Source organism: Oxyura jamaicensis, chromosome 6, assembly GCF_011077185.1.
Source record: "Oxyura jamaicensis isolate SHBP4307 breed ruddy duck chromosome 6, BPBGC_Ojam_1.0, whole genome shotgun sequence".
In the NCBI taxonomy this organism is placed as follows: Eukaryota; Metazoa; Chordata; class Aves; order Anseriformes; family Anatidae; genus Oxyura; species Oxyura jamaicensis.
The window spans coordinates 1,502,937-1,523,649 of NC_048898.1; the positions used below are offsets into that span (position 1 = coordinate 1,502,937).

Here is a 20,713-nt window from a genome sequence, read left to right on the forward strand (position 1 = left end):
TGCTTTGCCTGTGATGGTAACTGGGGGGTGATTGTCCCTGTCCTTATCTCAACCCATAAACTTTCTTTTCATGTTTTCTCCTCCTGTTCTGTTGAAGAGTGAGAGAACAACATGCTGGAGCTTAGCTAGACATCAATGCAAATCCACCACATAAGTTCACCATGAAATATGTTTGGGCTCTGGAATGGTCCTTTCCTACAGATATGAAGTTTCAGGCCTGCTAACACTGAGATATGGGAATATTTAACAACTTCTAATCAACTGCATAAAGCAGCTTGTGTTCAAGAATGATAAACTTGACACAGATTACTTAAATTAGGTTAGCACTGAAATCTCTGCTCCAGAAAGGATAGATTTATTATTATTATTATTTAATAGCAATACAATTAAAAATATAAATATTTGTGCCACATCCAAGTTGAAATTCATGGCACACAAACCCAAGTATACTAACGAACCACCCTATTCAACATCCAAATATTGAGGTAACTTCATGGGAGCATGTTGATGTGCCATGGAGAAGGCACGACGATAGAACATGGAGCCCTGCCATCAAACTGCTTGTGAAACATTTCAGTGAACCCCCCAAAACTCAAGGCATTCATTGTAACTGACATCATCAATAACAAAAAACACTTTTGGTGGAGAACATAGATAGCAGGATTATGTTACAAACCCCTTTATGTAGTTTATTGAAAGTAAAAAAGCTATTTTCTAACCAGAAGTCTTTGAGATTAAATATTTTCAGTTAGGGAGTATAAAAACATCATGTGTTACACTAAGAACCTGGTGCTTACAGACCCATTCAAACAGTCCAAATTCAGCATTTAAAAATCCAAAATCATCCTAATTTTCAATCTCTTGTACGATGTAGTACACAGGTACATCAAAGAACTTTCTATCATCAAACCTGCCTTAAATATCTTGTAGTTAGAACCGTGCAATTGCCAGGGTAAAGTATGGTGGGCATAGATGGTGCCCTAAAATTCTGGATTCCTGTAACAAAGAGCCTTTTAGGGAGACAACCAGACGTCCAGGCATATCTGAACCAAAGGGTTTGTACCAGCACTTTCGTGAAGGTGTGGGTTAAGACAAAATAGCCATTTGCTTAGGCAAAAGGCATCTAAAAATGGCCTCATATTTTGTAACACACATGAAGTCCATCGCCTTTAAAAAAGCCTTCAGAGAAAATCTCTCAAATCAGTAGCTTCAAAAAGATTTAGCTGTGGACATTAATTCTTACAATTCAATTTCTTTTGTGTTCAGGGAAACGAGACTTCATACATTACACAAGTAGACTTTAAACAACGATGAATCACAGAGTGCTGCAAATATAAACCATACACCTGATGCTAACACCTTTTTTATTCCCATCTGAAGCAACCTACAAGATACCACATTTTTGCTCAATTGAGAGAACTGCTTTCATTTTAACAAAAGCACTGCTGCAGAAGAGTATTTCACAGGCAGCAGCAGTTGTCTGTACCACCAGCTGTCGATGCCACATGTGCTTGTTCCAGCCCGACAGCCATCTCCAGCAGCTATTTCTGCTTGCCTTCCAAGTGATTTTCGTGATTGCCCATGAATTGACTGAGGTATTTTAATGGATAGATAGGAGATACTCTACATTACTTTGGGCTTTAAAACAGTTTTTTAGGACAGCAAATTACTTGATGGAAGAAAAGGCTGTAGAAAGCATCTTTCAGTGAAAATGGCCCCTTGCATTTCTCAAAACTAATGAATTTGCCTGTATCAAATGTGAAACTTCAAAAACAGAAGATGGCTTGCAGAATATCAGGTCAATAGCTCTGTTAAAGAGTAGTAGCATATACTATTTCGCTAAAAACCCCATGTGTACAACTGAGCTTTCATTAGGTACCTGAGAATAGCAAAAGAACAGAAGAAAAGAAACAAATAAGAAGAGTAAAGATGGAGAAACAGTATATGGAGGAAAAAGAAATACCAATGGAAAAAAGACACAATAGCAGTAACCCTGGAGAGATCTGAAGAAAACTTAGCTATGTAGACTTGGTATGCTTATTACTTGGTTATTGCTTTTTCAAGTATGTTCCATTTGTACCCTGAGCAATGTTAATATCAAAATATGGGCACAGAAAAGAACAGAATGAACTTCTAGCCTCCTTTTCTCCTGTTCCTCTCCTTCTGGTTCATCCCAATGACCTGTTCCTTCCATTATGAGCTTCTCTCTCGTATTTCCCCATACCCCATGGCATATCCATTCATCTCACAAAATGTAATATTTTTTTTTCCTACTCACGCTATACATCCACTAATTCTAACAAAACACAATTAGGTAAAGCTGGGCAAAAACAGTTTCTTTTCTTCTTTTTTCTTTTTTTTTTTCCCTTTTTTTTTTTTTTTTTTCTCACAAGTGCTTTAAAATCCTTTTGAACTCATAATAATAATAACAAAACAAAAAAAAAAAAAACAACAATTAGTGATTTTTTATCTGGATCGAGACAGCTTTATCTCCATAAAAATATGAAAAAAAAAAAAACCTCTGAAAACAAAAACACCAGCATGAAGGTATATAAGAAAGAGAAACATACCTCCTCCACATCATTGTCCAACACTGTGATTTGTAATGGAGAAGTCAGATTCTGGCTATCAGAGATCGTTGTTCCCACTGGGGAGGATTCAAGGATAAAGCCCTCGTACGTAGACTTTGTAAAGTAAGGCTTCTGATTGTTCTCATCAAGGACTTCAATATGCAAATTGGCAAAGGCAGGAAGAGGATGACCGTTGTCTTGTTCAGCCTAAAAAACAAACTCATTTGTCTAAGGGTCTCAGCCAAATAAAACTATGAACAGTTATTAATTGCCATTGGCTTACTTTTAAAAATTACAGTCCAGTTACACAAATGAGTAACATCATACACATCACCCTACCATGAAACTTGGTGTCAGGAAAAGAAAACACAAATTAGCTGGGCTGTAAGAGCAAGAAGAGCTTCAATCATGCTAACCTTTAAAGTAGTCAAAATGAAATTCAAAAGCTATACAATACATGCAAAATGATTCCTTAAAGTATCGGTATTTAGGAGTTTGGGAAAATCTATAAAGCAAGAAAAAAACAGAAACTGATGATTGTACAACGTAACTTCCACCTACACCATCAGCATCAGAGTTAAACCAAAAGACAACTCAGTAGCTGTGGACATACAGTACTTGCTACAGACTCCTGGAATAGCACACTGCCCTGGATACACTTTTTCCCCCTCAAACAGCCATGACAGGGAAGTGGAATTTTCATCATTATTATTATTTTTTTTGTGGCTATTTCTGAATGTCAACCAAAATAATTCCTTTCAATTAATAGCTGTGACTTTCCAATAGCCACGTCTCCCTAACAAATGTTAGTCACTGATAGTTTCACCTGATCTATTCTTATTTTAAAATTTCCTAAACATAAAAGCACTAAATGCTCCCTCCAGTGCATGCTAATCCACTATGAATGTATAGTTTTGCTTTTTTTATTGACTACTAATGACCACTTAAAGTAAACAAACATGGAGAGTAGAATACAACAGGTAATTTGTTCTTCATTTTACCTAAGGCAAACCAACCTTAATTATAGTACTGCTCACCTTCCTGTAGAAAGGCAACAGTCAGGGACTGTCAGTATTGTATTCCTATGGCTTATTTCCAACATCTGTAAGTACGTAGAGCCCAAGACCACAACAGCAGTGTACTGTACCTTTCTGCAGATGTGGGAGGGCCACAATAAAAAATTCTCAGGAGTAAAAGTATTTCCAAAGAGACAGAACAGTACCTCATTTATTTCTAACTCTACGTCTTGTTGCGGATACTTTATTTTCATTAGCTCAGAAAGTCTGTCTTCACACTGCTCACTCTAAGAGAATCACACACATACTTGTTCTACTAGCAATTAATTAAGAACATTCTAATTTCACAGGATTTCCTTCAACAGAGCAGCACTCAAACATCCCTGTGGAAATCCTGATCAAGCAATGGTTAAAAGCGACATATTTCAAATCCAGCTGGTGATGGCATTGGAGACTGCATAAGTGACTCTTAATGCTGACCATAACTTACCAAACTGAGATATAGTTTGAAAATGATTCTCCACTAAATTAAAATAAACTTCAAATGGAAAAAAATAAAGTCACCAAAATTTCTGGGAAGTACTCTAGTAACTGATGCAGTACACAATGAAACTTGAAACATGTCTTAAAATTGATAGGTTTTGCCTAAGATCATATCCTGTAAGCAGGAGAAAATCTCAGAAAGTCTGCTATAGGAGCAACAAAAGCATGTGGATCTGATTCTGTTATTTTATAAGTAGACCTACTGCTGAATACCACTAAACACTCCATTCCACTTCATTAAAAAAATAGGGCTCTTCACAGTAAAAAGTTCTGATCCTTATGGTATATAGTTACAGGGTAAAAAATCAGCCCTGGTATTCATAAGAGCAAAAGGTTAAATAAACGTTTCCTCTCTTTGAAAAGATTTAGCTCACTTCTGGAAGGGAAAACAAATGGATGGTTTCCTTACAGGGCCTCTTCCAGAGGCATTCTGTTTCAAGCCACTGGAGAACACGGATAACCAATTCTTTTCCTTTGGGGCTTTATATGTAATGGTAGTCCAACAAAGAAAATAAAGAACTGGAAAATAAGTTCATAAAATGCTAGCTACAAATATTCTAATTCAAACAACATTTAAAGTAATAATTGTCTCCAATAGTTACTTTTTTCCCCCTTTTCTTTGGTACAAAGATTTTCATAAAAAATACAACAAAAAAAGATTTGTTTTCGTATGTTACATAAGCATATTCCCAGAAGCAATACATGGCTAGGAACAGCTCTGGCACCTTTGATACATACTTTCATAATTCTCCAAAAATATGCAACAGTTGTAAATTGTAGATTTCTGCAGCATTTCCTACTGTAATATATATATATATATATATATATTTGAAAAGAGAGAAATTAAACACAAAAAGAGATGAATTTATGTACAACACAATTTGTTCCAGACAGTGAAAGCAGTTTTTCTCAGTACCCTATTAAGGCTTGCTCTGCTGGTCACAGGTAGAGCATCTTTCCTTCCTAGGACATATTCTAAAACACAAACAAGATACAATTTAAATTTCTCTCACAAAGAAAAACACTGATATTTAAGACACAAAGCATTCTAGTTCTAGGCTATTTTACTTTGTATTGTTGCTAGCAATAAAGACTCTGCTATCCTTAGCTCTCTTCAGCCTGGCCCTACAAGAAGATCAGCAACATGGTTAAAGTAGAGGTGACCATTAAGACAGTCAGAAGAGCTGTGTTCTTCCCCAAAAGAACATGCATCAATGACAAATTGATGAGTGATGCTTCAAACCAACAAAAAGTTGACATTATGTGAACCTAAAAGGACTCCACAGTTCTGCAGTGAACAGTCTGCAATGAAGCTGCGTAGACGCTTTAGATTGAAGATACACGATCATAAGGAGGCATTAATAGAGAAAAAAGTGCAAGAGTACAGTGATGCTTTCTTCACACCAACACACACTGAGATGAAGACTTCAGACTTGCACGCAGAAAGCCTATCTGTAAAAGAACAGCGGGTGTCTTCATGCTACACAATTACGTTCTCGCTACCTCTGCTTTAGATGAACAAAAGAAAAAAAATAGAAGGACGAAATGTGAAAATTGTTAAATAACTCAAGTCAAAAATGTTTAGATACACTTATGTAGTGTATATTTGTTAGGTACTATGGATGTTCTCCATAGTACAGGGTTCGCTCATTCAAAGCATTAGATGAAGCAGTTCCCAAGAAGAAAGGGGAAGTTAAAGCACTCCTATAGACTCCCTGAATCTGCAGGAACATCAACAGAGTTGGCTTTCTTGTCAAGGTAGCAGGGATCTGTTTATGTAAACTGCCTCTGGCAACAGAACAGTCTCCAGATGGACACTAATGCACAGGCAAGATTTTAGGGTGCTCCTGCTGTACCACCTCTGCTCCCTGTGCTCACTGCCACTGGAGGAAGCCCAAGTACCATGGGGGTTGGCAGGCGGGGGGCACCCAGACGTGCTGAAGAACACAGCAGGGAAAGGCAACTGCCAGCTATCTGCGTTCTGCAGGGCTGGAAGTGCCCATCTGCTCCATCCCACGCCACCCAGGGTCAGTGCCATCTCCCAGTACAGCTTTGCCCCAGAGGAGCATCTGACAGAAAACAGTGTCACCTTTGCTTAAACTCAGGGTTCCCACTTCTCTGGGGATTAAAAGGATCTGACTTTTGCACTGTATCTCTGTATAACCCTCCAAGCATACTCAGTCCAGAAAATCTGTCATAAAAGGCATGAATACTAAACAGCCTGCAGTTTATCTAAGACAATTCCATGTTGCTGCTCCTCCACAGGACCGGGGAACTGATCTGCCCAGTGAATTTTAAAAGCCTAAATAGAAATAAGTAAATAGATCTCCTAATAAGCCAGGTGGTTATGGCTCACGTATCCAGCAGAGCAGCCAGATGCATGCCTTATTTCATCTGCCAGGCCGAAGTTACCATTTCTCTTCCAGCTTTGATTCTGCTTTACCTCGCTGGCCCATCTTCCATGCCCACAGCCCCTCCAGCCAGCAGCCCAGGCTTACGCATCCTCTCCACCTCAGCTGTTATTTCTGAGCAGTGCTTTTTCATGGCCTTGACCTCCTAGGAAGATGTCTGCCAGCTCTTCCAACGCAGCTAAGACTTATTTCAGCTTCATCCCTTGCATCCCCTACCAAGACAGAAGTGGCACAGAGGAAATACTGCCCAACCTGCTCGGCCCCAGGCCCTGCCCACCACGCTTTTCAAGGTCTTGCTCAGCAGCCAGCAAAGGTTATCGGGGGGGTGTGTGTGCCAAATCCACATCATCTTCATTTAAAACATTCAGCTCAGGATTATTTAAATTCAAATTGGACCACACTTTGCCAACTGTGACTACCACAACGCTGCGGCCAGCAGATACCTGGCATCTGATCACCGCTGCTTGCAGGACACTGGTGCCTGCAGTGCAACAGTTAGCTGATGAACTTGTTCTCAAAAAACCTGGTTGCTACACAGACAGCAGCAGAACTTTGCTTTCACATCCATAGTTGACAGTAAGATACAGTCATGAGACAGCTCCACGGGAACCTCCTCGATGGGCAAAGCTGCACACAGGTGAAACGCAAGGCCCCAAACCCAGCAGTGCAGCTCGCAGCTCCCGCTCAACCACTGCCCAGCACAGAGACCCAAGCTCCAGGATGCCTGTTTTCTTTCTTCGTTTAAGGCCTTTTGGCAGGAGCACAGAAGAGCTCCCCTGGGTGAAGCAACCAGGGAAGGTGCATTACTTCCCCTTAACTGTATTTCTTCAGCAGATGCTTTGTTATGTTAAAAACCTCAGGGCACATAGCTGCAAGCAGCAGTAGCTAGAGCATTCTGGGTGGTATCTGTACCTGTGATGGGCATGTTTCATGCCCAGCCCCCATGTGCAGGCTTCTTGCTCTCCACTCTTTGATCCCAATAAGGGGAAGAGCAACTGGAGCTGAGGCAAAGTGCTGCATGGGGACAGGCATGCACTTGGCAGCAGCTGGGACATACGGACCATTTCTCTCCCTGGAGTGACAGGCTACATGTACGAGCAACATGGGAGAATGGAAGCCAGACCTGCAAACTGATGGCAAAGAAGCTCTCAGAGACCTGAGGAAAGCAAAGGCAGGTGGATGTTTCCTCCAGAGGGAGCAGATCTGCAGCTCTCGATGAGGACACAGTGCTGATGAATGCTGCCGCAGGTGGCAACGTTCAGGCTCAGTGTAATCCACCACAGTCTATACATATAGCAGCAAATAACCCGGGAAGAAACTGTGAAGGCCTGTCAAGTATTTGAAAAGTGTCCACGACGAGATGAGTTATTTCAGTATTCATTCACCATTTCTCTGAAAAATCTCCTCTGGTCAACAGAAAAGGTTTGCCCATCCCCTAGCATTTGGACAGAACAGACATAGCTCCTGAAGGGATGAGACAGTGGCAGCAGGTAACGTGAGCACATTTGAAGCAGCAGCCCAGGATATGCCCATATTCCTTTGTTGTTCTGTTGTTCTTGATTTGTTGTCATCTGGCATATGCAACCGCAGAAGAGCATGTTTTTCCACATTTTTTTTTTTTAAATCATGATTGCCTTTCTGACCCTGTTAAAATGGACATGCTCTGTTTGTCACCCTGATGATAAGACTGAAAATAGTGTCTAAAATAAGAATATAACATATCACGGACCTCCTGACCCCAAAAAGGTAGGTTACCACCATCTAACAAGTAACTGGGACAATAACGTCTGAAACATAGAAAAGCTCAAAGCTACAAGAAGAAATGATAATAGGGAAATAATCTACTTAACATTAATGTCAGCCCTAAGAATTTTTCTTAAAGCACACAACAATCTGTCCTCTAAAATGAACTTCTTCATATGCTGTATGACCAAAAGCTTTGCTGAAGTCAGAGCCACCCGTCTTTTTTGTTTTGTTTTGTTTTTCTTTTTTTTTCTTTTTTCCATAAAGCTTTCCCAGCTGCAGTCAGGTCCCAAAGTAATTTGTTCCTCACTATCACAATTCTCTTTATTCCCTGATCAATTTAATATTTTTTATTCAACAAAACCAATTTTAGACATTGTTTTCTTTGTACGTCTGTAGCCTAAACCTGTTATACGTACACCAACCAGGTTAGCTTCTGGATATTGTTTCTTCAGAACTGTGATTGAATCATGCCTTTTTTTTTTTTTTTTTTTTTTCCTGCAGGACACAGCATTGGAAATGCATGAATAATTTAAAATGATGTACTTGAACTTATTTTTGTTATAACTTATGAAATACACACCAGCAGATGAAAAATTTCTTTGATGGATAAATATAACTTAAAATTTTTATCCTATATCTAGAGTGTTTTTTTAAAAATATGCAAAAATCGTGTCTTACTTGGAGATAATTGCATTCAATAATACTATGTTATTTTTTTCTGTTTCAATGATAATATCTATACACCAACATCCAACTTTCAAGGTTAAGACTGAGAAGAAACTTACAAAATATCTGCACCATCACGCGTACAATTCTAACTAAAAAAATTGCCACTGCATCCTATTTAAGTGTCCACGTATAGAAAACAAACAAACAAAAAAATAGAACTATAATTGAAGAAGAATCAACCTTTGGCTTTTCTGAAAGTAAACAAGCAACATTCTCCTGCTATTGGAAGATAATACTGGTTTTGGAATTGATGCATCCATTTAGGCACCCTGAAAATGAACTAAGCCATGCTTTACCACTAGACACCACCAACCTGAACAATAGAGAGAGAACCCCCAGTGGGCTACCAGAGACTGCAGTAGAGCAGAAGAAAAGACCAAAGAAAGCGCCACTGCTGGCTTGGCTGCCGTCTGTGTGTGTCCTGTAAGCTGGGTCATTTTTTTGGTCCACCTATCATCTCACAACGAGAGCCACAAACACCAAATTCACTTGCCCTAATCCCTTCCAAATCTTGTGCTCATCTCCTTTCCAAAGACCACCAAAATCCTCTGAGCTTGCCCTGCCGCTGGTTATACCCTAGCATTTCACTAGACACAGCAAAAGAAGGAAAAGCCTCTGGCAAACTCAGGTGATAGCTTGCTGAAAGCTGTAGTACTGGAGAAAAGCAGGCAGGCCACTTCGCAATTTATATTTAACACAAGAATGAGGGAAGAGCCCAGGAACTTCAGACACTCAAACTGAAACTTAACCTCAAGCTGTGAAGAAGATGGAAATGTTATATAGCATTTAAACCAACGTAACTGAAAAAGGAGCAGTCACTACAGATTCAGAGAAGGAAGGTCAGGTCTGGAAAACTTTTTCTTCTTTTAACTGTATGACTGAATTGGGAAATAAAGGTGAAACTAGGAACATAATTTATCTCTATACAGGGTTAGCATTAGGATTGTACATCACATGCTGGATTAATGTACAAGGTCAGAAAGTACAGCACAAGGAAAGAACTACTGAAATGGATTAAAAATTGGCTTGAGGACAAGCAGCACCAAGTATCTTCAGAACATAGAATAAATTTGACTTTACTGTCAGTGAAGCTTGTCATGTGGCAGTGAAATGATATTGGCACATAATGTGTCTAGACAGCATGCTTAAAAAACCCCAAAACATACATTTTTATTTCATGTGTCAAGGGTAAGAGACTTCAGTATCAGACTACAATGCTGTAAGTGCAATGAACAGCAATACTTACAGCTGACCATCTTTCCACAAAATAAAACCTTCTCCTTCCCTATAATAAAAGAAAATGCCAACTACAAAGTCATTATGCCAAATTGTAAGTGATGGATGGAATAAAAAAAAAAAAAAAAAAAAAAAAAGAAAACCCTGTTTACTGCAGAGAGGAAATGCAGCTATTTCTGTAGATGAAAACCATTACAGAGCTTACCATTTATGGATTTTAATATTTCTGTTGCTCAGTGCATAATGACACATAATTTAAGGGTCAATCTTAACTCACAGTTGCTGGTCTTCTCTAATGTGTATCTGTGATTTAATGCTCTAAATGCAAGGAAAAACATTTACCATGCTGAGATGCTGCCAAACAGGAACAAACACATATTTTCAATGTGTATGTGCCAATGCTGGGAGAAGACTGCCTTCTCCATGATATGAAGAAGAATTTTATTGATATATTGAAAAGGTTTTGAAGAAGAATTTTCCTGTAACTTTTTTTTTTTTTTTTTTTTTTTCCCACCCATCCTTAATCACAATTGCTAACCCTGCACTCAGGTTTTCTTTTCTATGAGAACTCTCATCACTTTATTGCTCACAAGACTGATAAAAATGACACCTTAAACAGAACAGAAATTTCCAGATGTTTTTTGGACTAGGTACGCTTGTGTAACAGTGATAAGCAACAAGAAGTAATTGAATACTGAGTTCAGAGAAGGGATGAACGTTTGAAAAGCCAATTTAAAAAGCAGTTATTGTACTTAATACCTACAGGAGATGCACAAACTAATTCAGCCAAAATTAGTTCAAAATTAGTTCAGCCAAACTAATGATTTTGTAGATTTCATCATTGTCAGGAAGTGGATTGAGCAACTATTTAATGAAAAACCATTTCTTCCATTCTTTTTCTAATCTGTCGCCATGAGTACAAAAACACTCTCATTTGTTCAGTTCATGATCTATTTTGAGGCAGAGCAATCACCATGTTTCCCATTATAGCTGATGCCTCTCTAACATTGTGTCAGAACCACAGAGGAGAATATCTTCTGTTGCATTTCAAAAGAGAAAGACAAAAACAAAGCAGTTCCAGAACAAGGTCAATACAGTTTCGGAAAACCACACTTGTCACATGGGCTATATTTTATTTTTCCACTTTGCACTCAGAGAAATTTGAGCGAAAGTCATTCTTTCACAAGACATGGGTTTTCCCTCATATAGGTTACTTTCTAGAAATTAGTTCAATAGCAAAGGTTCTTTTTTCTTTGTTTCTTAAAGTTCTCATCAGCATCAGCCTTCACACGTAGTTCAAACTGAGAAGTCTTCGTATTTATATGTATACACGTATAGCTATCATTTATTCATCGCACTGATTAAACCAAATAAAGAAGCCTTTAGTCTTCCTGCTGGAATTCCTATTTGCTGCCATTGTAAAATTCAGAAGAACAAAGAAGAATACGCATGCATCCTTTTAAGTGCAGGAAAATACATTCTGTATGATGCACTGGAAAAGGGGGACAGAACAAAGATAACTAAAGGTCAACAAATACATGGAGTCAAGAGATCAAAATAGGATGAGAAAAGTTGGAGGCTGACATTATTACAAAAACTACCAAACACTGCATATATGAAGTTTTTGAAGAGGTGAAAAACAGTCAGAATTATGGACTTAAGTCACAAAACCCATACACTTGGTACAAGTTCTTTAACAGCAGTCCAGGACTTTCCTGTGTAGTGAGGCTCAAGGGAGGCATGCTCCCTCACTGACTGCTACCACGGCATTTTCTGAAACTCCTAAATAAAAGAGCATCAGAAGAACAGGCAAACTGGACCAGACCACTACTCCCCGCGGTGCAACATCACACTTGCGGGCAGCAGCCAAAGACAGAGGCCCAGAACAGAACATAAGCAGCTCAGATATCCGAAACGGGAAGTTCTCTCGCTTTCTCCGTGGATTTTTCCTCCAGGAAGCTACCCTGCCTCACCTCCCCTTGAGCCCTTGTCTGCCTCCAGCCCCACACCGCTGCCTGTCAAAGCCCTCCGCAGACAGACCGCCAGAGATGCACCACCTCCTTCTGCCTGCTTTCAACTTGCAAGCTGCTCGTTTCCTTTGATAACTCCTAGCTTTTGCTCTGCACAAGGAGGGAACTATTGATTCTTCTTTGCTCTCAGGACTGTGATGCTGTATTTCATACGTTTGTCTTCCTCCCTGCCCTGGTTCGGAACTGCTTCAGTTCTGCTCTGTCCTGTCCATGACAGAGACCAGTTACATACACAGCCTGGATCCATACTGTACCACAGTGATCCTCCTCTGTTCTCTTCTCCATTTTTCATATTAATTTCTAACATTCAACTTGCTCTTGGTGGATTGGAAGGTTGGCTCCGCCCCAGATCACTGAGCCAACCTTCACACTCCGTTACCACTTACAACGCCTACAGCTCATTCCTGAGCGAGGACAGAACCCCTCACGTTGTGTATAAGGCCAGCATGGATCTTCTCCGACTTGTTTCATGCTGGTTTTAGAACTTTATGTGCCTTTTGAGCACACATTTGTCCACTGTTTTGTCCTAAGACCACTGCTGAACCTATGCCTGACCCTTCTCATGTAAAATGCAACATTCCCACAACAGCCTTGACAGCAATGAGAACAGAAACGGGCAGGGAAGCTCCCAAGAGGAGGCTGATATTTGCAGCCAAGCTCCACCCGTGGTCATTAAGGTGGAATTTGGTTTGACTTCCAGCGGAGCTCACCAAAAAAAAAAGAAAGCCTTCTAAAAACTGGAAACCAAACTCCATGTGAAGATTTAAGCCCGGAGAGTAAACTGAGTAGGTATCACTGCTGGAAATTTCTACACCACTTCTGGCAGGATAGGACCCCGAACCAATTTTCTGGTAGCGCTGGAATTTCTAACAGTCCGTTCAGCCCTGACACACCGCGTTGACCTCCTGTTACCAACAAACAACAAGGAAACGCAAACCCACTACAGAATTGTTTCTGTGGTATTATCTGCCACGAGGTTAATGCCAGTCTGACTGAAACGCCAGCTGGGGAAAACAGAATTTGAGATAGGTACGTACAGTCTGGAAAACATTCTGCAGGGATTTTCTTCAGAACATTCTGCCCAGCTGCTGCACTGCATCGAAGCTGCTGCACGGTGGCTGTTACCAACAGTGCTGGGCACTGAAACCATGCAACTGTGACAGAAAACAGTTCTTTTTGTAAGGCCTACTCCCTAAGAGCTGTAAACCTCCCAGAACCAAGGACAAGTCTTACCAAAAAGTCAAGCTACAAACGCGACTTGAGACTGGGAAGCTTATTCCCCACTCCTCCAATTTTATTTTATTTTTAAAATCTAATTGCAGTTTTTACTGAGATGTCTAATTTACACGAATGCTTCCCAGCGACACAAATGCAATCAAGTATGAGACAATGGCTTGAGAGCTGTACAGATGACACGAAAACCTACTCTCAAACTGCGTTATAAATTTAATACCTGCAGTACCCAGGTGTCCACATGAGATTAACAAAACATCCCTCTGTCTTCCCATCTCGTGTGATAATACCCACAGTATTTTAGCCATCAGTACAAGCATCTCCAGTGCCATTAAAAATAGACAATCAATCCTTGCAAGACAAATAGAATTTATATAAATAAAAAAATATACTTCATCAGCCTTTAATTTACTTTTTTTTGTTGTTGTTGCAGGGGAAACACTCATCTGATGTACAGAACTGCCAGGACTCAAAAACACAACTCAAAACTCTTTACATAAAAATGCACACATTTTCTGTGTATGGAAAGACATTTGCAGTTATTTAAAGTATATTTTGTTCTGGAACTGTATAAAATTATTTTCTCATGCTTCAAAAGTCAGCCTGTAAAATAAATGAATTAAAGCTAGGAGTTTTTGCTTATCCTTGGAATATCTACATGTGTGTTTTAAAAGGCAGCAATGCTTTACAAGACTAAAAGCTAGTACCAGCCATTCTCTAGTAAGAAATAAAACAACAACAGCAAAATACATTAAACTTTCCCTGCCTAATTTACTCTGCATTACTATTTTTAGTACTACCTTCTAAGATTTTAATAGAGTTGCTAAAATGTCAGTTACAGTAATAGATAACTTTGTTTATTTCAAGGATGATGACTTCCTGCTCTACAAGAAGTCATGACATTTTAAATGAATTATTTCATACAGCAAAAACTCTTTATGCTGGTCTGACAGCCCTTGTGGTCTCGTTCCTTATCCTCCTCCTACTCTGAAAGCCACACAAGTCCCTAGGAACGAACTGACCCCACACCACGAATCATTTTGTCAAAATATGCCTCTTCCAGGTGTGCTAAATTCCTCACTAGTGCAGCATTTCTGGTCGTTAATATTTTGTGGACTCTATAAGCACATCTAGCCTTCTGCAGTCCACCCACTTTGCAGATTCATTTTAATAGATCTGTAAGGTTAGATTTTGTCTGATTGATAAGCAATTGGTGTTCAAGTACAAAAAGAACAAAGTGCATCAATTTGACTATTTTCCTGCTTGTTTCATGATGCCCACACTTCAAAAACCAAACAAACAAAACCAAAACCAACCCTCATTCATATTTTTTGGGCTACTGACAAGAAATGTGTTGGCTCGTGTACAGCTCAGTGGTCACGTTTTTTTCCAGAAAGATGATCAAACTTTCTTTCCAAGCAGCTACCTCCCCTTCTAAAGGCAAATAGGTGTCAAATGTGAATTTAACTCTACTTTAGAATAAACCGTCAACGTATCTTCTTGTTAGACATTATTGACCTCAAGGAGAATGACGGCAGCTATAGTAACAATGCTAAGGAAATGTAGTTTTGATTGGTTTATTATTTTATTGAGAATCCCAGCAGATGTTTAAGCAAGGCTGCATTCACAGGCTTATGCATTTTGCAGTAAGGGAGTCTCATATATGCTACAATTTTAGCTGCAGTATTAACAACAGTGGAAAGCCTCTAGTTAAAGTTAAAGGCTCTAAGTTTACATGCTTCTTGTGACAGCATTGCAGTTGCCATAAGGAAATTCAAATGGCATACACAACAAGTACGAATTATTTTGTGAAGCCCTCATTGCCTGGCAATGAATAGAAGTGATGGGAATTTCCCAGAAGGGTCAACATTTTTTTCTACCTTGTTCTAAAAATGCCTTCTGGAGATAGCAGGGAGGCTGAAAAAGAACTTTTTTAAATTATTATTTTCTATTCTATGTCTATTATATTTTTATTTTTTATTTTACTTTCCTTATTAAAAAAAAGTTTAGCTTTTTCACTTGTTTTCCTATTTGAGGATTAAGCAATCATCAGCAGCGCAGTTTTGATGCCACAGATGCGCATACCAGTTTCCTGTCCGTCTTGCTTCATGTATTCTAATAATCATTTATTGACTTAACTGTCTCTTTCTTTTCACTTTTTTCTTTATTATTTTGGAAGAAAAAATATGCTGTCAACATCAGAGGGAGTATTTTAAAAATTATGTTTAGTGAGCCCTGCAAAAATAGCATATTTTCAGTTTAAGGAGAAGTATCACATGTGGAACCTGCCCTTCAGCCCCTACATCCCCTGCCAGATAAATAGAATCGGGTTCAACAACACTGCAAGAAATGCAGATTTCAGAGTATGCAACACAAGAATGTGATGATTAGATTTGGTACAAATCTGAGACGTTATACCAGTTCAAAAGGTCCCTGAACAACATAGCACTAAAACTTTTATTATTTTAGCAGGTGGCATATTATCACTCTTACAGACTGGTAATTTTCCTTATTATCCCCTTGACTGCACATATAACAAAGCAATATGAACCTAATAATGACTATAAAAATTTCCATTAACAATGGAGCTTGCTGTTTATGCGCACAGAATGTGGTACCAGACCAAGGTATGTGATTTTTTGACTGATGCATTGTGCTGCTGTGTAAGTCTGCAGAATTTTCACACCACCACCATCACACAACAAACTGTTACAGGCTATAAAACCCATAACTTAGCATATCTAGTTTTATAAACCTTACGTTTCCTCATCTGTCCTAGTGACAACAGAACTGCACAACAGGAAGAAAACACAAAAGCACATTATTATACAAGAATCAAATTGTAAATTATTTCACTCTAAGCATATATGAAGCTTTATACTTGGATGCACGAGTACAATAGACGTTTAAAGAGGTGCAGAGTAACTCAAAATGCCTGTAAGCTGCGCTGTTGTTTCTCTTCTGTCATTCTGTAATCACACATGTTCCTCAGAAAAGACAGAAAGGATCTGTCCATCAATAGACTTATTATTACCATCTTCCCAAAGAAACTGCTGCCCTGAGATGCACAGGAAGTGCCCGCAAATCTCAGTCCCTAACTCTTCTGTGCTTAATAAATGCTCAGAGACAATGCAAAAAAAAATCCTGCAAGTTGCAAAGGCAGCAGCCAGACACTGCTTTTGCATGGCCACACAAGGGCACAGAAACAGCAAGGGACCCAGGTCGCTCTGTCACACCATGTTTGTGTATGCTCCTTCATCCCTCCTTAATTCAACAGCAGAAACATGCACCATTGCTCCCCCTGGTTCTCAAATTGTTTAAATATTGATTATTGTTTCCTCTCTGAAGGGAAAAAAAAAAAAAAGAACAAAATCATACTCTGATTCTTCCTGAAGAATGACGACAAACATCTTGGCCTGACAGCATACAGTCATTAGAAATCATCTTTACTGAACTGATTTTGACAGTTCCTGAAGCAAACCTCGTATCTTTGTACAATTTTGCTGTAAGTAAAATCATTAATTTTCTGCATTTAACATGCTTAGCAATTAAACATTCATATCACCACCTCTGATTCTTTTTGTCTGAAATGTTACATCAGCAAAGAAAGCACTGAGCGCTGAAATTATTCTTTGCTTGCAAAACTGGGGCTCAGTAACCAGACAAAGATTTGTTTTGAGACCTTCTATTGAGACGCTCTTCACAACTAACTGATAGTGCTTTGATCACCTGGATCAGCTAAGAGCTGCAGGAGGTTACTGAGTCAGACTGCAAAAATAAGGAGAGTGGTGTATACAAAAGACAACGCCAACGTTCCTCATCAACGGCAGGATCTGAAAAGACCAAGCCTACTGCAGTGCTTTATGCTTTTTTTTCAGCATTAGAAGCTGAATGAGATCAGTGCTGGGTGTTTTTCAAAAGCTTCCTTGTTTTAAATTATCCCTAAACATCAACAACAACAAAAAACATAATTGCTACAGGGTTGTGAGATGATTTCTGTTATCCTTACTCCCATATTCAGTATCAGAAAATTATCTGTATCTATGAGATTCTCCAGCATGGAATGTGAGCTGGAAAAAACATGAAATACAGAATTAATGCATTCATAAGACAACTGAGTTAATAAAAAGCGGGATACCTCATGTGTGGTTGTTTTTTATTAACTCAGTCGTGTTGAGAATGCATCTAACACGACCCTTTCCCTTTTCAAAAGTGCTTCACATCCTTCTCCCCTATGATGGTGCTAATTGACGCCTGACGGTTTAAAAAAACAATCCAGGAAAGACAAGCAGGATTCTCCCACATTTTCTCTACTGCTTTTTGTTACTAAGCAGTTTTCAAAAGCATATGGAAATAAGAATTCAGTCAAAATTACCTTAATAACCAAGTCAAACTTCTGGTGCAAATCCCTGTTTATTGGTTTCAGGAGCGTGAGTTCAGCTGTTGTGAGATTCATATGGAAATACTGTGGATAATCCTCGGGAGTACCTGCAAAAAAGACACTGAGGTTTGAACAAATCCAAAAGATTTAGTTTAACAATGCATTTTATTGATAAGTCACCAAAAGAACAAAACCCAGTCCTGTTACTATAAGGATAAGACATTGCATAATTGTACATGTAGCCTAATTGTACAACAAACAGTACGCCTTCAATAACATCATTTCCTTATTCCCTCTAATCATGAAGGTTCCTCTCAACTGGGAATACCTAAATAGTTGGTAATAACAGCAGGAGCCCCCACACACCTGCAGTTGGTGGAAATTCAGCTTCTCGGGTTCCAGGAGATTAGTACACAGATAATCAGCTAAGAGGATATACGGAGAAATGATGTTTCACTGCAAATCATCTTCTACTTCCACCCACCACATTTCTGAAACCCAGCTTGCTAAACATACAACCAAGATTTCTCTCTTCAGCTTTGAAGTTTCCCTTGAGGTATCACATCGTGACATTAACCACAAACCAAACAACGCTACGTACCATGTTCTGCACGCAAGCATAACACAAAGGAAGTACATGAGGTGTTGCGATATAAAGATTTTACAGCTGTGCTCAAGATATTCATGTAATTGCTTGAGGACAGCACCCAGATAGTTGCAATCTAAAATAGGTGCTTGAATACTTCGGCTCTTGTAGCTCTCTCCTACCTATGGACAAACTCCTGTTATTACTTCCGTACCTGTCACGTTATGAATCTATGAAAAGAAGTTTCTAATCAGAGGAGACATCAGATGAGACCTTATCTATGTCTAAGAGCTTCGACTCATCATCAGCAAGTAGTGCCTTGGTTCAGAGCTCCCAGGATACTCTCTGACCCGGTTAAAGCAGAGGCCATCAGAGCCGGAGCACAGCTGCAAGCCCACAAAGGCCCTGCTGCGTATGTCCTCAGGGCTCCGTGCTCAGGCCACAAGGCTCTGGCACAGGACCAAGCAGACAGAAGGAGGTAAGAATTAAGCTACAGTGATTTTGAGCCCTGTGGCTCTCAAAGAAAGCAGGCAAAAACGTAGCAATGGGTGAGCATTAATTGCTGGGGCTGGATGAAGCCATAACAGTATAGGATACCGCTCAGCAGCAGTCTCTTACCTACCTGACAGCACAGCCCACACCACATTTTTTTTCTAAAAGAGTAACGTATGTTCAGTCCTTGTTTGTATATCAGAAAGCTGTACCCACCTTCTGTACTCTTGTGTCTCGTCGCAGTTTATTCTGGTTTCATTGCCTGACTTTCCCTCAGCTGACAGCACAAACCTGAACTGAGCAGGGCTCAGAAAGCTGAAGCTGTTAGCAACAGCATGAACTCTGGCATCTTACAGCTTAGCAGTATTACTAAAAGCATCCAAAGAAACAAAAATATAGATTAAGCGTCTAAGATCTTGAGTCATTTTAGGTCTAGGCATAGCGCGGTGTAGCAGCTGAGAGGCAGAAAGCACTTTGCTGATAGTATGAATGCCTCACTAAGTCCCCTGAGCTCCTGGGTTCCTGTATCTTAAAGCAGCCATGAGAGCAGGACAAATACTGCCAGGCCAAATCCTCAGCACAGAATAACAGGTTATAAGATTCAACACAAAAAAGACCACTTTTCTGATAAATGATGCTATTACCGTTCACCTTTGAAGTGGAATGATTAGAAACTGCTTTTTGAAAGTCAGTAGCTACCCCAGGAGACAGATCACTGCCCAAACCCATGTGCAGTAATTTAATTTGTCCCTCATCATATGACAACTGTTTGCTAAACTGTGTCTCTGTAAATATAGGTATCACAGAATCATATATACACATGCACACATAAATACGCACATGCCCCACATACATTCTGTGAATTTCTCTCTATACATCTATGCCATGCACCTCTATGAAATAATTTTTCCTCAACACCACCAACATAAATGCAGAGTTTCTAACTCTAAGACCTTTTTCTCCCTCCTTTAAATTTTGACTCCTAATTAACAAATGTAATTTTTAAGAGCACCAGGCATCCAGCAGCAGTTCTGAGCACACGGCAGGTAACAGATTGCTGTACTCTTAGGAGGCTGCACTCACATGGCTTGATGCTGAGAGTTAGGAAAAATCAAGAAATCAGGGATGAAATTCAAAAAGCACCAGGAAAGAATGAAAGAAAGAAGAAAACAAGAGTTCCCTGAAGAAGAACAAGTACATAAGCGAGGATGGAGATGGCTGTAGGAGGCACAAGGTGAGCCACAGCAGGGAAGATGAAGCTAACATTGTATAAAGACACCAGAAAAGAATCCAGGGGAAAAAAAAGAGGAGGAAAAGACAGCAAGGAGGACGATCAGGAAAGAACAGATTAGAGTATAACATAGCCGGAATGCCTAAATCCTAACCAATGACGCCTGCTTAGGTGCTGCCTACCACAGGAAGTCTCCAAACTCCGGGATGCCTTACATACTGAAAGCAAAGTTTTCCAGGAACTGCTTCTGCACAGAAATGGTTGCACCCTGACAGAGCAGAGCAACCCTCAGTCTATGCTGTTGCCTGAACTGCTTCGAGAAAGGAGGAATTGCCTACTACAGCTCTAACTAGGATGATCATGCAGGACAGGACAATGTCCACAATGCGAAGAGCGCTCTTAGGTTTGCTTTTCTTGGCGCTGAGGAAGGCTTTCACCGTGGGGCCTGCCGTGCATCAGGGAGCTTGCAGGGTTAGAGATAAATCCACAAACATGTTACTGCGTTTTTT

The 20,713-nt window shown here is 39.7% G+C and overlaps 1 protein-coding gene across 12 annotated transcripts in view; it reads right to left on the reverse strand.

Moving 5' to 3' along the window:
- PCDH15 (protocadherin related 15) overlaps window positions 1-20,713 on the reverse strand; it is a 721,430-nt gene that overhangs the window by 189,482 nt on the left and 511,235 nt on the right. For all 12 annotated transcript variants that reach the window (XM_035329710.1, XM_035329721.1, XM_035329709.1 and 9 more), the window contains 2 exons: window positions 17,890-18,002; window positions 2,571-2,777 (listed from right to left, as the gene is read on the reverse strand). In XM_035329710.1, coding sequence (XP_035185601.1) covers window positions 2,571-2,777; window positions 17,890-18,002 — 320 coding nt within the window. The remainder of the gene's footprint in view (window positions 1-2,570; window positions 2,778-17,889; window positions 18,003-20,713) is intronic.